Source organism: Maylandia zebra, linkage group LG22, assembly GCF_041146795.1.
Source record: "Maylandia zebra isolate NMK-2024a linkage group LG22, Mzebra_GT3a, whole genome shotgun sequence".
Taxonomy (NCBI): Eukaryota; Metazoa; Chordata; class Actinopteri; order Cichliformes; family Cichlidae; genus Maylandia; species Maylandia zebra.
In genome coordinates, this window is record NC_135187.1 from 38017106 (window position 1) to 38034608 (window position 17503).

The following is a 17503-nucleotide window of genomic DNA, read 5'->3' on the forward strand; positions in this document are numbered from 1 at the left end:
AAGACCTTTCCAAGCTTCTTCCCCAGTTGCAGCTGGGACAGGCTGCGCACACTCAGATGTACATACTTCCTGGCACATTTGTGATTGTGCCGAACAGCGAGCCTTAATTTTAGCTGGAAAGTATCAGCTTTCCTAGAAATAAAGAAAGAACCTCGAGATTATGCCACAGTCCTCGTTCCAAACATATGCTGTTGAGTATTTGGTTCTCTTGTTTAACCACTGAAGTGAGGAAACCTTTTTTTGTCACACATATTCAAACTGTGTTTTAACTTCAAAGCTTTAGGGTTACATCTAGGTTACAGTTTGGTGCAGTTGTGATGATTTAGCTTTGGAGTTGGAGTACTGGAATAATTGCAGTCGGTGGAAGTTAATAACAAAAGGAAACAGCTGTTAGCCAAAGAGAAGTCAAGACGGTAACTGGAGGTCCATGACTTCCTGGATGAACACCACTGCCAGTACATAAAGTGGGTAAGTCTCCTTGTGCCCAAGATCTTGCATAAACCCAGTCTTGTTTTGGATTTGAAGGCTACACTGTAACTACCATGTGATGGCCTACGTTCAGCTCTCCAATCTAGTAAACTGCTTCAAAGTTACTGACATGAGTTAAACTCATCCACCTGATTTGTAACTTTAGTTCATTACCTGCTGACTATCAGTGTAGTAAACAAATGTAATGACTCACACAAGCATGAGGAACACCAAACTACTGAACTAGCCAGTTCCCGGACCGCTGACAGTGTGGGTCCACGTTAGGGCAGTACAACCTTGCAGCTGTGCTATGTCCCATTGGACAGATGTACTATAGTGACAGTCCCGTCACCATGGCCTGGATGTCACTACACCCTTTACAGAATTACAAAAAAACCTTCTGATAGGGCAAGACTTGTGTTTTTGTGTCTGTGGAGGTGAACCATTCTCCTGGAGTGATAAAGCTTTTCTCCTTTCTCTTAATTTGTGTGCCCAGAAAATGCCACTAAACCATTCATATTAAAAACACATATACATAAAAACACAAAAACTGTAAGAAAAACAGTGCAATGATTTACTGTGGCAGTATGTCATGCCTCCACTTCTAAAATACATCTTCAGGAGAGAGGAGGCCTGCCAGACGAGTTAGAGGATGCACGTTTTTAGTTTCTGTGTATAACAGAGGTACAGCACAGCTGGAAAAATACAAACCGTGGTTGGATGACTTACAAACTACTACTATTTTATCTTTAAGGTGATGCCCCTGTGTTTGTGTGTGATCATTTTTTTTAAGTTTTAATGTTTTAAGTATATCTTGTAACATTTGCTCAAGTTGTGAATTTATTTAACTAACTACTATCCTAACCTTCCCTTGCAAACCACGCAGACGTTAGATGTAACAACTGAATTTCACATTCCCAGTAACACATTGAAGCCTACAAAGCAGTAGGTCCGACCTCTATGGAGTGTCTAAGAAAACCTGCGGCAACAAGTGAAGACTGGAATGATCAGAGAAAAGTGATTTTGTGAGCTGGAAAGATGTGAGTTTGTCAGGGATTAGACTTCGGCTCGGTTCGGGTCAACTCGGTTCTAAGCCAGTCGACAATCCGGAAGTGTAGTTTTGTGCAATCAAAAGAAAAATGCCATCAACACACATGGGAGGTAGTGGTCTGTGGAGTAAGTGAAGCCCCTGGCTGCAGGGACACAGAGAAGCGCTTCCCTCCGCAAAGTTTCTCCGTGGAGCACAGACCGCTAGCAGTCTGCCCCCTGCTGCGGAGCAGACACTGTAGCCGGCTAACATAGACAGCTGCTGGCGCTGGATACGGGAACGAGGCCGGGAAGATGACTGAACAGGAGGCGGATAAGGTGCAGAAAGTGATACTGGGGCCTCTGTGAACCCACTCAGAAATGTGCTGCTTAATGTCACACCATAAGAAATAAGAGGGTCTCGACTAGCTAACGTCAGCTAGCTCGCCAGCTAGCCGGTTAGTGCTGCAGCTCGATGAGCCTCAGTTCATTTGGAAATGCAAGCCTCGTTTAGCGGGCCAGCACGGCATGAGAGAGGTGAGTGACCCTGGATCCTGCCGCTGCATCCTGTCGTTGACTGGGGCGGCTGTTCAGCTAAAAAGCTGTCATTGTGGCTATTTGGCGTTAGCCGGCTTGCTAACAGCACGTCAGCGCAAGTGAACTGGTTAGCTGGCCGTGAGGATGATCGGTATGTGTGTGATGCTCAGAGACCGCTGTAGAGGGGACAGACACTGGGCACGGCCCTGCTGCATTTAACACGCACCGTGTCCTGTGCTTGAACTCAGCTTCAGCGACACTGGGCATATGAAGCGAACAGTTCAGCGACACAGACGGCTGCTGTGTGCAGAGTGGACGAGTCAGCTGAAAGCAGAACAACAAGTTTGTAGTGTTGGCAAACTAAGAGGCGTCGGCCGCCCTCCCAGTCCTTCCCTGCCAGCCCCCAGTTCACAGGAATCATGTGAGCCGAACACCGGTAAGCCCGGTCCGTGTCCGTTACTTCAGTAGGTTCGTGCCGCAGGCTGCTCTCTGTCATCCTACCAGTCAGCTCCACGTCGGCTGGCGGAGGGAGGAGGGGATTCACCGAGACTTTCAGCTGGTACACTTTGTGACAGGAGCAACAGTTTCTTCTTCTGCTCGGCTCCTCTTGTCGGCTTGAAGCCCTGCATGGCTGAACAGGACCACGACTTCAGGTACAGTTGGCAGTGAGTTTAACTTGCTGGGCTTAGTCTCTCTGACCAGTTTGTGTCTGTCTGTTCTCTCAAATTTGAGGCATTTTTTAATTTCAGTTGAGCTGATGATGTCTGACACTGTCCGGGACTCTTGACCCTTTCTTTAATAAGCTGTCTTTTGCAAATAATCAAGCTGCTTGATATATTAAACAGAGAGAGAGAGAGTCATCTGAGAAGTAGTCTCATGGATATTTAGCATAGGTAAACTTACAGAGATCATTATTATAGGAATCAAAAATACTCATAGCTATCTAATGTCACAGTGCTGTTAAAAGTACCTAGTACATGATTGAAAGCTTCAGATTGCAATGGTGAAGAGTTAGAGAGACAAGCCTTACCTTTAACCCCATTCTCAAGTCCACACAGCATTGAACTCTAAATTGGTTTGTTTTGCATATAGGTGGGCGTCTTTGATCGAGTTTTCCTTAGCAAACTGTTTTCATACACAGGTTCTTGACAGTATTGCAAGAATGAGGCAGAGACATGTCTTGATGCATGTTCAAATCCCCAAAAATGCATTCTGTTCATCTGGACTTAGGAGAAACGTTTCGTCACTCATCCAAGAAGACTGGTGGTTCAGTCCCGGGCGACTCTAGTCTTCAGTCTGCATGTCAAATGTCCCGGGCAAGATACTGAACCCCAAGTTGCTCTCTGATGAAGTATGAATGTTTGTAAAAATATAAATTAGAAAGTGCTTGTGTGAATAGGTGAATAAGAACCGTTGTATAAAGTACTTTGGCTGCTCGAGTGTAGTAGAAAAGCACTATATTAGAACCAGTCTACTCCATTACAGGCTGGTTTTCAGCTCTAGTCCCAGGCAGATGGACAATTTTTAAAAAGCTATAAACACAAATGTATTTAACAATGGCTTAATCACTGTTACAGATAATCACAACTAATATATATTGCTGTACAATGTTAAAATTTAAGAGATTAAAATGCAGTTTGAAAGAGAATTAGTACTAACTAGCTGGCAGCCAAAATCAACTTTTAATCTTGATCCAGCTGTCTCCAGCTGTTGTGTTCTCACGCTTACCTCGGTCATAAAAAGTTAGGGTTGCTGTGCATGTTTGAAAATTGTTGTATTGCTTTATACAGTTAAAGCAAAACTAAATTGAAATGAAATAAATATAAATGTTACTGAAGGAAATAAGATAAGTGAAACATGAGAGAAGTTTACATTAGTCAATTAATATACTCATTTTCCAATTTCATGAGAGATTTGCATGAATAGTTTATATATTTCCAGAACACGTTTTACATCAAGTATTCTTTGCACAGTTTGATATTACACCTCTCATTTTATTGTCACTACAATATAATCTAACATTCATCTTTTTCCATTTAAAGTTGCCATACATATAAGACCAAGCGCCTCAAGGTGCTTTACGTTGTAGTGCAAAAACCTACAGTACTGTAAAGTATAATCCCCAAATATTGTGAGAGTATTTTAAGCTCTATAGAGGGCTGTCACTGCATTCTGTCATGTTTTTATATGCCACGTAGCTGACATCTATCACTATAGCCGTCTTACTCTGCTTGTTCATCGCTACTATTTCTGGTTGGTTAGCCACCACCAATTTTTCCGTCTGTATCTGGAAGTCCCACAGGATCTTAGCTCAGTCATTCTCGACCACCCTAGGGGGCGTCTCCCATTTTGACCTCGGGACCTCCAGGGGTTTCCATGCTTCTGACACTCACTAGTTCCCAGCCTCCTTCCTTCCGCCTAGCACACAGTCTCAGGGTTCTGGACTTGGGGTGAAACCCTGTATGGAGGAGGAGCTTTCTTGTCTTGATGTTAGTAGCTTCTATCTCCTCCTTTGGCCAGGATATTATCCCAGCAGGGGTACCTGATCATGGGCAGGGCGTAGGTGTTGATAGCCCAGATTTTGTCCTTCCCATTCAGCTGACTCCTCAGGACTTGCCTTACTCTCTGCCTGTGGGATTCACAGGTACTTGTAGCTGTCCTCAACGTCTGCAATGTTGCCTTCTGGTAGGGCTGTCCCCTTACTTCTGACTACCTTCCCTCTCTTTGTTACCATCTTCTCCAGTCTGAATGACATTCCGATGTCATTGCTGGTAGATCCTGGTGGTGTGGATCAGTGATCATTCACTCCTGGCATACATCTTGATGTCAACCATATAGACGAGGTGGCTGATGATGGTGGCTTGCTCCATTCCGTAGTCGGTATCCGTAGCCAGTCTTGTCAGTTATCTCACTGAGAGGGTTCAGGCCTAGGATTTGACAGGACAAAGCATTTGATGGTTACTTGTGCTATTGGCTTGAAGTTGGCTTCTAGTGTTGTTCGCAACATCCCCATTGAGTTCCTGATGAAGCATCCTGTCATAGACTTTCCCGGGGAGGCTAATGAGCGTGATCCCCATCATAGTTGGAGCACACCCTCAGGTCCCCCTTCTTGAAGATGGGAACCACTACCCCGGTCTGCCAATTCAGAGGTACCACCCCAGATCTCAACGCAACATTGCAAAGACATGTCAACCGAAACCTTACAACATCCAGAGCCATGAGGACCTCAGGGTGAACCTTATCCACCCCATGGGCCATGCCACCATGGTGTTGTTTAACTGCCTCAGTGACCTTACCCCGAGTAATGCTTAGGTCATCCCCAGACTCTGCTTCCCTAACCCTATCCCACTGAGACGTCTTAATCCTACGGAAGACGTCCTCCGAGTATTCCAACCCCCGACAATATCATCAGTTGAAGTCAGCAGCACTTCACCCGCGCTGTACACATTGTCGGTAGAGCACCGCTTTCCAAAGTTGTTTTTCCATGGCTTCACCAAACTCCCACCTGAATTTTTGTTTCAGCCATTGTGTGGCTTGGTCTGCCAGTGTCACGGTCTGCGGGGCAGACCATAGAGGTGTGGGGAAGATAGGACCCAAAACGCAGGACTCTTCACCGCAATGGTGCGTTTATTGACAGTGTAGGAGAAATAACAATAAATCCCCGTGTGCTCCCTTGACTCCCGTGCAGTGTCTTCTCCCAAAATCCGTGTCTTGGTGCTCTCCGCTCCCGTGTTTTCGCAATCCCCGTGCTCACTACCCTCCTGTTTCCACGCTCCTCCTGGGGGAAAGAATACCAGAGGCAGCCGTCAAGAAACATGCTCTTGCAGGTATGCACACACTGATTTAAACCTTAGTCAAGACACTGACGTGGAGTCTTATGCAACAATCCAGCGTCGAGGAGCGCTCAGCCAAACTGTTAAATAGCTCCCCGACGAGGCTTGATCGACTTCAGGTGTGTGCGCTTCTCCTCAGGTGTGGCCAGGCTCCTGACTGCCACGCCCAACAGGGCTGAAGAACAGGTGCTTTGCCACACCCACCTACACACAAACATAAGGAAACAGAGGACAGAAGCACCAAAAATACACATGTCCATGCTTATTCACAGACTGTGGGTCCTTCAGACCCAGGTCCGTGACAGTCAGTACCCATCGGCTGCCTCCAATGTCCCAAAGGCTAATCAAGCTCAATAGGAGTCCTTTTTCAGCCTGATGCCTCCTTTCACCTCCAGTGTCCAGCAGCTGGTTCGGGGGTTACTACCACGACAAGCACCAACCACCTTGCAACCACAGTTCAGTGCAGCAGTCTCAGTCCATTTGGACTCAATGTCCCCAGTCTCACTCGGAATATTGTTGAAGCTCTGCTAGAAGTGAGAGTTGTACACTGGGACCTCTGTTAGGTGTTCCCAGTGTACCCTCACTATACATTTTGGGGCACCAGGTCTGTCCAGCATACTCCCCCTGCCACCTGATCCCAAAGACAGGACTTCAAGAAGCCCGAGTACTCTGAACTGTTGTTTGGCGCATAAGTGCAGACGACAGTCAAGACCCGTTCCCTGATCCAGAGGCGCAGGGAACAAACCTTTTCGTTCTCTGGGAAAAACCCCCAATGTAAAGGCATCAAGCCGAGGGGATGCCAGGATACCCACCCCAGCTTGCTGCTTCTCACCAAGGGCAAGTCCATGCTGGGGCCGAGTTCAGCCCTGCTTCTGGAGACTGGTTCCAGAGCCTAAGCTGTGCATTGAAGTAAACTCGACTGTGTCTAGCCAGTACCTCTCAATGTCATGCACTAGCTCAGGCTCCTTCCCCATCAGACGGGTGACGTCCCCATTTCCAGCCTCGGTAGCCAGGAATCGATCCTCCAGGGTCCCTGCCCTTGGTTGCTGCTTGACACACACAATACACCCAACCTCTACGGGAACACCCAACCGTTCAATCATAAAGAATCAAACAATAAATGACAGTTTAAGAAACCGGTCTTCAGTAACTATAGTGTTTTTTTTCATCTTGAAAATCAGTATTGCTCATCCAATCATCCAGTATAATATAAAGTGAATAGAAGAGTCTGTTGTGTTGTACTGTGGTAAGTTTGGATCTGTTGACAGAGTGCACATGGCCACTAACCATAACCATTTCTCACTCTGCAGGCATGACACTACACTTTAACTTGTTTGGCTGGAACAAATGTGGGGTAAACTGAGAATGTGACAGTAATGGGTAGCACCTTTATCTACCCACCTCTCTGCTACCTTAGAGAACTGGCTTCATCCTGTCAGAGCACAGGCTTATGTTTGTCAGTGCTAATTGGTTTAGGTGTTTCTAATGCTAAGAAGTGACCTTCATCCGCTCGCTCACTTACTAAATTTATTCCTCTGTTACTTTGAAATAACAGAGAAAGCTTGTCAACATTCAGGTTTATTGGACTGGACATTTAGTTTTAGATGTCTTTAATTTATGAATACTGTTGGTGTCCAGTTGAAGTTGTGTACAGGTCAGTTTCACATGTTGACTAAAACATCAGCCAGAACCTCGGTGTGACCACTCTGTCCTGCCAGAGGCCTTTACTATCAGTTCTTACCGGGGTATATCACCATGATAACGTGCTGCAATCCTCATCTTCCCTGGAGCAAGCTGTGTTCCAGGTTAGAGATCAACAGGCATGAAATCACTGCCTACTGACTAGTGAAGTCTACGGAAAATAGCATCACCATTCCTGGAAGATCCCTCACACCTCTGCAAACTGAGTAGTCTAAGGTTTTCTGATTTAAGTCACCTTAAAACTACATGATTGTGTCCTTTGCTCATATTGCAAGAATCTAAAAGAAGAGCTTGTTTTGAAGGGTTTTTTTCCCCACTAGGGCAGGGCAATATGGCCAAAAATATTTATCACGATATATTTGAAAATTTACCATAACAATATAATTGACGATATAATTGACACTAGACAAAATACTTTACAACTCCACTACTTTATTAGTGCAAAGAAACCCCATCAATGTATTTTCACTTAAACAAGCAGCTGTTTTTATGTGCATTACAAAAATTGTGCTTTGGTGTGTATCTGACGGACAAAAGCGGGGTCAGTTCCTCAACCCTGGAAGTTGCAGCATTTTTACAAACCAATTCTGGTTCATCTGTTTCATTCAAAGATCTACTTTCGCTCTTCTCATTCTCCGTCGCCGCCATGCTTTTTCCGCCATGTGCGTATGAAAGCAAAGGCACTGCGCATGCCCGTTTTACCCATATTCTATTGTGATATTTCATTTTCTTATCATTGCCTAACGTTATACCGGTATTACCGTGAACGATATGATATGACCCAACCCTATTTCCCACCATCTTCCTGTATCCTCAGCAGTGACACCAACCCTCTGCATGCCCTAGTTGACTCTTCCGCTGGGCGAGGAATGGTCTTGATCTTGTTGTGGGTTTAACTGACAGTATAGCTGCTTTTGTTTTACAGAGACACATATACAGTACACTTATGAAATTCTCAAATGACCTACAGTCACCAAGCTGAATGTTTCCCTTCTCTTTTTTTCAGGATGGTGGAAGGATAACATTCAAGGAGTTGCACTCCCTCCACCCAAAGTGACCTGTCTTCTCCTTTTGTCCACTTTCACCTGCAGTCCATTTTGCTAGCTGCAAGCTTGCTGACCTGACCTTATGGGATTTCATAGACTGCATGTATTCCACAGTAACATCATATAAATTCCTTTTAAATTAGACATTCCTATAGCAGACACCCTCCTGACTGAAGGACAGAATGAAATAAGTACAGAATGGTGGGATATTAACTCCCTGCACATCCAAAATAGTCACCTTGGTCTGTAGGATTCATACTGGTATCGCTTGTTCCTTATCAACCCCACCCCTTTTCTAGTGTTATTGGGCCATGGTTCGCAAGAAAAGCTCTTTTATACTATGCGGTGCTTTCCTGTTTGTCGCCTGGAATGCTTTGCTTCTACTTTACCTTTGGGGTCGCCCTCCCATGGGCCACCTAGGAGAAGGCGGTGGAGCTGAACCAGGAGGAAAGGAGGAGTGGGGCATGGTCAGAGGTAAAGGAGGTCAAGTTAACCTTGCTGGGGAGGTCATCCGACTGGCCGAGGAGGTTGAAATTCAACTTGACACCCAGAAAAAGCTATTAAAGCAAATTGAAAGTCACAGGGCAGTGTGGGCTCGGCAGAAGGAGATTGGGAAAAAGCAAACTGATAATATCAAAGAAGTAAATCAGATTGTTGACCAGCAGCAGAATAATCCAGTTCCTCTCATAAATGATGTGTATGTTGGGGACCAAGGTGAAATAAAACACACACAGAGGTCTGTTGCTACAGTAGCTGCAGGCTCCAATATAGAACGGCATCAGGCCACTGATGTAAAGGAAGAGGTTGCTGAGGACAATAAAGTAACAGCTTCTGTTTCTGGTCCACAAGTCATCATTCCCATTCTGGTTATTGCCTGTGACAGAGTGACAGTAAAGCGGAGTCTTGACAAACTGATACAGTACCGCCCTTCTCAAGAACTGTATCCAATCATCGTCAGCCAAGACTGCGGCCATGCTGAGACGGCTCGTGTGATTGGCTCATACGGAGAAAAAGTAACGCACATAAGCCAACCAGACCTGTCGGACATCAGAGTCCGGCCAGAACACAGGAAGTTCCAGGGGTACTACAAAATCGCCCGACATTACCGCTGGGCACTCAACCAAGTATTTCACACATTCTCGCAGTCTACTGTGGTCATTGTGGAGGATGACTTGGAGGTGAGTGCTCTCAGACATCCACATTATTGTCATGGTATTGATGATGGGTGTTTTGATGCATGCTCAGTCATCCAGGTAAGTAAATCTCCAAAAGTTGATTCTGTTCATCTGGACGTAGCGTTTGGGGGAGAAACGTTTCGTCATCATCAGGTGACGTCTTCAGTCTCAGCTGACTGCAGGTTTCAATCTTATAAACAGCACATCTGCATAATGACTGAAACCAGCCCACTGAAGGAACAATGGGCTGGGAGGTCAGTTCCTTAATCTTAATTATGCAAACTCTCATTGATCAACAGCCACTGACCTGTAGGTGTAAATAGACTGCAGAGTCCTGGCAAGCGGATGGTACAACACAGGAGAGCCACCTCGTCAGGCCAGGACTCTGCAGTCTATGCACACCTACAGGCCAGTAGACACTTTCAATGATGAGGATGTAACATCCTGGACAGGGAGGAACGCTGGTTTGAGGGCGGAGTCAAGGAGGCCATTTACGTGAAAAGGGAAAGACCATCTCTGAATGGAGGAGGGGCCTAAGGGTCCATCTGTCACCATCTTACAATGCTGTGATTGCAGCCATTCCCCAACTCCATGTTAATGGTGCTCATGGACATTGATCAGTGGGTTTTGGTCAGTGGTTGTTGATCAATGAGAGTTTGCATAATTAAGATTAAGGAACTGACCTCCCAGCCCATTGTTCCTTCAGTGGGCTGGTTTCAGTCATTATGCAGATGTGCTGTTTATAAGATTGAAACCTGCAGTCAGCTGAGACTGAAGACGTCACCTGATGATGATGACCAAACGTTTCTCCCATAAAACGCTATGTCCAGATGAACAGAATCAACTTTTGAAGATGATGAGTGTTATTTTGCTGTCATTGTATCATTTTAGCAGCAAAGACTTCAGTAGACTTGTCATCCTCTTTTGGCTAGTCCCTTTATTAGGGGTCACCACAGTGAATGATCTGTGGCATATGCTAGTTATAACCGTGGTCGCACCCCAAAACCCATATTTGATTTAAATGTGACAGATAAAAGCGTTTCATCCTTGTGCACTTCTGAGCAGCTTATAGAGCATCTACTGTGTACATTTTACATAGTGTCTCGACCTTTTTGGAATCGAGGGTTATATTTACATGACTACTCAGAACCTCAGGTGGGAAACAACTTGGTATATCCTATTTCTAATGTTGTTCCTTTACATTTTTACTGGTGCCACTTGTGCCTAATTGAATTTGTTCTCCATAAGCACACAGTGGTCTAAGTATGACTGCACTTAAATGATTCAGAGAGTTTCTGTATAGAAGAGTGATCTAAAATCTCTCCTGAGATGTGTGTAGACCTGGTGACCAACTACAAGGAACGTCTTACCGCTGTGGTGCCAACAAGGGATTCTCCCTCAAGCGTTAAGTCATGTTTGCTTGGGGATCAAATGCTTATTTCACTCAATGGCCTGCAACTTATTTGATGGCTTTTATGTCATTTTTGGTTGATATTCTGCCTCTCTCCGGTAAAAGTGAAACTACCATAGAAATTTCAGACTGTTCTACAGAATTATTACCAGCTCTGCGCATGCTGTTGATCCGTGGAGTGTTCTCAGTTTTTCACACATTGTTTTTGCATTTTGGTTCAGTTTTAGTTAAATAAATCATGACACTATGTAGTATGTCGTGGTATGTGTTGTTGTCCATTTCAGGTTGTATTTATCCAATCGTAAGGCCTGCTAAGAACTTCTTTCTTAAGAACTGACCGCTTTAAAGTACAAATCCGTTCTGAAGTAAAAAGCTTCGTGTGACACAGAAAAGTTGTGGTAAAAAGAGGCTCTGCAGTTACAGCAGTATAAAGTAATTTCAACCAGCAGCTCTGGAGAAACTGAGCCCTGGGGAAAAATCTGGCTTTACTTATGTAGCTGGTATCTACCAGTTTGCTCTTTTCATGTTTCAGGCAGGTCGTGGAATGAGTCTGTTCTTTGCTGAATGCTTTGTCTTTAAGAATAAAGAGTTTAAGTGAATGGATCTTTTACACTTGGTGTAACACACCACTGGATTACTACACACTGTATGTGTGGAAGCTATCGTTCAGATTTTAGTGTTTTGTGGACTTTTCTGTTTAATAATAGACCTCAGAGGTGAATGATCAGGAATGATGCTGTGGTCCCAGGCTGGTCTCAAAGCAGAGACCCTTGTTCCTCTACGACTCCCCCCATTAAAATCTGCTTTAGTTGTTTTGTGGGGGAAACTATTTACATAACAAGCATGTGATGTCTGAGGCAGCCCAGTTACTGATCTTTGTACATGGGATAGGGAAAGAGTTGGAGATTAAGGTGGAACTGGGACTGGAAGATCACGGACGCAGCTGCATGCTCCGATAGGTTGGGGCTGAAATGGGACAAAAAGGGAATGTTTATTCATTGATTAATTAAATTGTTGGTGTTTTTACTATTTTTAATTTTTATTTTCATTGTCTAACTGCAATATCTGCCAATAACACCAGAAGAGAGAGAATTATTATTGAACTATTAATGCTGAGTTTAACTTACTGGTGCAGCCCTCCACAACAGTTTGTTTTCCTCTCATGTAGCCCCTTGGGAAAATTCATTACCCAGTCCTCTAAATTAATAGTTGGTAATTAATAACAGCTAGTGTGTTTGATCCCTACCCTAGGTCAAGTCAAGTGGCTTTATTGTCCTTTCAACCATGTACAGTGGTACAGCACAGAGTGAGGCGAGACAGCGTTCCTCTAAGATGAAGGTGCTATATATAACAGACAATCAGCACAGGACTACAGAAAGTGCAAGTGTGCAAAAATTACAAAACCAGTGCAACACCAGACAGGACAGAACGATGCAGACACGCAACAGTCCAACAGGAAAGTGCAACAACCACAGTGGGTTGTGCAAAAAGACTGAGCATTGTGCAAAAGGTAACTGTGTGTGTGTGTGTGTCAGTCAGTCCAGTCACTGAGTGTTCGAGAGTCTGACGGCCTGGGGGAAGAAACTGTTCCACAGTTTGGCAGTGAGGGGCAGGATGCTCTGGTACCTCTTTCCAGAAGGCAGCAGGTGAAGAGTGTTTGTGAGGGGTGTGAGGGGTCCTCCACAATGCTGGTGGCTCTGCGGATGCAGTGGGTGTTATACGTGTCCATGATGGAGGGAAGAGAGGCTCCAGTGATCTTCTCGGCTGTTCTCACTATCACATTGTACGGTATTGCAATCTGATACGGTGCACTTACCATACCAGGCAGTGATGCAGCTGCTCAGGATGCTCTCGCTAGTCTCTCTGTAGAAGGTGGTGAGAATGGATGGAAGGAGATGGGCTTTTCATGTTGAGGGACCAGGAGAGGTTCTCCGGCAGGTGGACACCAAGGAATTTGGTGCTCTTGACGACCTCCACAGAGGATCCAATGATGTTAAGTGGGCAGTGATCTCTCCGTGCTCTCATGAAGTCAACAATCCTGTCTTTTGTTTTGTCCACATTCAGAGACAGATTGTTGACTCTACACCAGTCTGTTAGCTGTTGCACCTCCTCTCTGTATGCTGACTCGTCGTTCTTGCTTCAGTTTTCTAATTAGGTGCTGAGGAATGATTGTGCTGAATGCTGAACTGAAGTCTATGAAACGCATTTGTACATATGTGTCCTTAATGTCTCCATGGTGTGCATTATGCACATACCAACCCAACAGACAGGCACACCTCTACTGCATGAATATCACGAAAGTGACCAGTATAGGTAAGGTACATCATGCCAGGATCAAGTCTTCTGTCACGGAGCAATCAAACCTTTGATATTCGGCTGCAGGTAGCCTCGTTCTACTAAACACTAATCAGAATGCTTCATCTTGAATAAACTGAACGCTCATCAGTTTAGGTTTTGTTTTTTTTGTTTTTTTTTTTTGTTTTTTGTAGAATTATTAAGGACCTCATGTAGGACATTCAAGCATGAGAAATTATGCAAGAATTACAATCAAAAAGTTCTAGGACTGCAACCATGAAAATCAACTGATTTAAGAAGTCACAGAAATCAGTCCTGAAGTGAACATCAAGATCTTCTCAGATGGCAAAGCAAAAAGTGAACGCTCGACTTCCGAAAAAACAATTAACATGGAGGAAGGGAAAATGTAAATGTCACATGTTGCATGCAAACTACAAACCAATAACAGCATTTGTAGGGTAACGCTGGGAATGAAAATGATGGGACTCAGCTCCCTGCTTCAGCTTTTGTCTGCTGTATTTGTTGGCTTGTTTATGCTACAGTACTTTCACAAATATGAATCTACAAAGCCAGAACATGCGCTGTCGTACACTAGAATACTCCTTTCAGGCCCGTTCGTTTTGTGGTGAGCAAACATTTAAATGGTTTCAGGTTGAACAGTAGTAGTTGTTGTTGGCTAACAGACTAGAAGAACAAAGGACATTTGGATTGGCATCTTGTCTGTGACCATCAGAGAAGAACAGATAGTAAAACAATGTCTAATAAATAGGTAAATAATACCTGGATCGTTACACTTGAGGCAGTGATTATGTGTTTGAAGCAGCAGAATTACTCTTCATCTGTCTCCTCTCTTTCAGGTCGCACCTGACTTCTTCGAGTATTTCCGAGCCCTGTATCCAATCTTGCGTTCTGACCCAACCCTGTGGTGCGTTTCTGCCTGGAACGATAATGGCAGAGACGCCTTGGTGGATTCGTCCAAAGCTGATCTCCTCTACAGGACAGACTTCTTCCCTGGTCTGGGCTGGATGCTGCTGAAAGAGATGTGGGATGAACTGGAGCCCAAATGGCCATCGGCCTTCTGGGACGACTGGATGCGTCAGCCGGAACAGCGCAACGGCCGCTCCTGCATTCGGCCAGAAATCTCTCGGACTATCACCTTTGGCCGGAAAGGTGTGAGCTTAGGTCAATTCTTTGACCAGTACCTTCGTTATATTAAGCTAAACACTGAATTTGTGCCTTTTACCAAACTGGATTTGTCTTATTTGCTAAAAGAGAAGTATGAGGAAAAGTTTAAAGAGGTTTATAGCGCCCCACTGGTAAAGATTGAGGATCTGCAACAAGGGGGCAGTTTAAGAGGACCTGGGCCGTACAGGGTGCAGTACTCCACCAGGGACAGTTTTAAAGTCTTTGCTCGAAATCTGGGAGTAATGGATGACTTAAAATCAGGAGTTCCTCGTACAGGTTATAGAGGTGTGGTCAGCTTCCTGTACCGTGGTCGAAGGGTGTTCTTAGCTCCACCAGAGGGCTGGTCGCAGTATGACACCAGCTGGAGCTGAGAGACCCAGACGCGGTCCAAATGGTATTGAAGAGGGGACAGAGCCTTAATCAGAGGAACACCCTCTCAGACCAAAGAATACGGTGGACGCAGGAGTTCAAAGTTAAACGTGGAGCTGGAAGGCCGAGCTTCTAAAACTGACGCTCATTGAGGATCGGCACGTGTGGGCCACACAGACTTCAGAGCGGTCCCACTTTGGCTGAAGCCATTCCATCCTTAAACTAAACGGCTGCTGTCGGCGTGCCTTGCTTTCTGGGCTCATTTTGTTTGGTGTATTCTCTCTTCTTGTGACAAACTGGCCAAATATAGACTTGACATCACTTTCAGATGTTTGCAGCAGCTACTGGTAATCATGTCATTATCAACAGTGTGAGTGATGGTACACTGCAGTGGAGCCTGACAGGTATTGGATCAATGCAGTTTTGTTTTTTGGTGGGTCTTAGTTTTGGCTAGTCTGTGATGCAGAAAGAGTAAGCACTCTGCTAGATAAACTATGATAACACATTTGTAATGACTCCCCGAGCATTTTGCTATGAACATCATCAATTTGCACATACTAGACAAAAAGTAAGCAGATACTGTGAAATCCTAGAATCAGTCAGACTCTGCACTGAAAGCACACTAATCACCGTTCACACCTGGGAGAAAGAAGTGTCCTATGTAACACCTTATCCACCTCTTGGCTTCTGTAACGCTTGTAGAAGGCATCACGCATTAGATTGTATATAAAAGATGGACACACTGAAGCCTCGAGCTGACCATTTTAAACATCAGCTGAACAAAGTGAGGGGTCAATCTGACTGTGCAGTGTTTCCCTCCGCCTTCCTACAGCTCACAGATGTGACTACAGAGACAAAAGCAGGGAAAAATGATTTGTGACCATGAACCGATTGAAGTAAATAAACACAGCTTCAATTGTTTTTACTTCTTTCCCCTTGATTTCTGGGCTGGAGATCTTGCTGAGAAACTGAGGACCAATGCAGGCTCATGTGAAAATCAAACGGTAACCCAACAAGTAAAGCATGCTGTGATTTATCCTCCTCAGAATCATCAGGAAGGTTTTTACTGAGTCCTTAAATCAAGAAAGAGGTTTTTCAAGTTTTTGTGCAGCTGCCCCCTGCTGGCCTTTGGAAAGAATGCAGGCAACACGTGCATCTTTTATATACAGTGTGTGGTAGTAAACAGGCCATTTTCAAAGTTTAGGGAGATCAAAACGGTAGGTTGGATTGAGGACTAACTGACAACAGTGCAGTACTTGCTTTACTGTCTCTCAGTCACGAGGCACAACATTTTTTACTCATGAGTGCTACAAATACAGAGGTGTGGATGCCAAATAACCAGATGTAGTCTGAATAAGGTCTGACGTCTAATAACAGTAATAATAGGTTTCAGATATAAAACAAGAGTGTACACCTGAATCTACTAAATATTGTTTCCACAAAGAATGAAGCTCTGGTGAGAAACCGCTGTTTTAGTGAGGAGGTGACATTGTTAGAAGCATTTACACGGGACAAACAGCAGGTGCGTGAGTGCACGAAGTCTTCACTATCAAACCAACATAGGCAACGAGACTCCACAGAGCCCGTCATCCTGTCGAACTCTGATGAACTTGTATGAATAATGTTAAAGTGTAGTTTGAGAAGAAAGTGATACCTGCCCACAAACCATCACGTAGGTTAGTCTGTGGGGATGGTTAGTGGCTTTCCTGGTTCAGAAAGCTGCTTTAAAAATAGAGCTCTAGTCCTGCTCGAGCAGACGTCTAATCTTAAAAAGAAAAACTTTGAAAACCTGTCACTCCAGTGTGAATCACAGCCATGCTTTACTGAAAAACACTACATTTCAGAGGGTTACAGTATTTTTCCAACACGCTCCCTTCAGGTGTGTCAAGCTGTAGGTTTATGAAGGACGTAAAGCTGCAAATTAACTTCAAATTTCACTGACATCATGATCGCCCTCATCATGAAACAGCAACCAGTGTTTGATAGTTTCTGCAACAGGAGGTCTGTGAGGTAGCTACAGATGATTATCACTGTACTGTAATTAGCTTTGGGAGATTATCTACATGATTGACTGATACCCACTTCTGTATGGTGATGTGTAAAACCACTGCCTGATGTTTATAACTTTATTACATTACAAATAAAATCCACTATTTTGATATTTGTCCATATATTGAAGGAAATTTTCAGTTCTCATATCCATGGGTGTCCACAGTGATCACTCCTTAGTTGGAGCGTAATAGCTGCACTGACTGAAGATCACACTAAAAAGCACACAGGGCACTACACCCTATGTGACCAGACCACGTCTAAAGAATGAAAAAAATACAGACATTATTGTGTGTTGTGCCAAACGAGCTGTGATGAGACGTCTTCGTTCAGCTTCCTCAGTTATTCAGTTGATTCATGGAGTTAAGGTGGCCGACGCGCTGTGAAAAAACCTTTGCATGCAGGACT

At 44.5% G+C, this 17503-nt stretch overlaps 1 protein-coding gene across 3 annotated transcripts; it reads left to right on the forward strand.

Moving 5' to 3' along the window:
• Positions 1–1465: 1465 nt before the first annotated feature.
• Positions 1466–17205, forward strand: mgat1b (alpha-1,3-mannosyl-glycoprotein 2-beta-N-acetylglucosaminyltransferase b). Of its 3 annotated transcripts, none has more exons than XM_004573639.5 (3): positions 1466–2684; positions 8572–9789; positions 14350–17205. In XM_004573639.5, exons 2-3 carry the CDS (start codon positions 8923–8925, stop codon positions 15046–15048), a joined length of 1566 nt encoding a protein of 521 aa, XP_004573696.2. In that variant the 5' UTR covers positions 1466–2684; positions 8572–8922; the 3' UTR covers positions 15049–17205. The 3 variants fall into 3 exon arrangements, with proteins under 3 accessions (XP_004573696.2, XP_004573697.2, XP_076735272.1); XM_004573640.5 differs by having other exon boundaries at positions 1466–2031; XM_076879157.1 differs by having other exon boundaries at positions 1466–1833.
• Positions 17206–17503: the final 298 nt, after the last annotated feature.

Coding starts and splice junctions, on each gene's coding strand:
- mgat1b (XM_004573639.5), top strand. CDS start 8,923: ATGGTTCGCAAGAAAAGCTCTTTTATACTATGCGGTGCTTTCCTGTTT. Junction 9,790..14,349: donor TTGTGGAGGATGACTTGGAG/GTGAGTGCTCTC, acceptor CCTCTCTTTCAG/GTCGCACCTGACTTCTTCGA.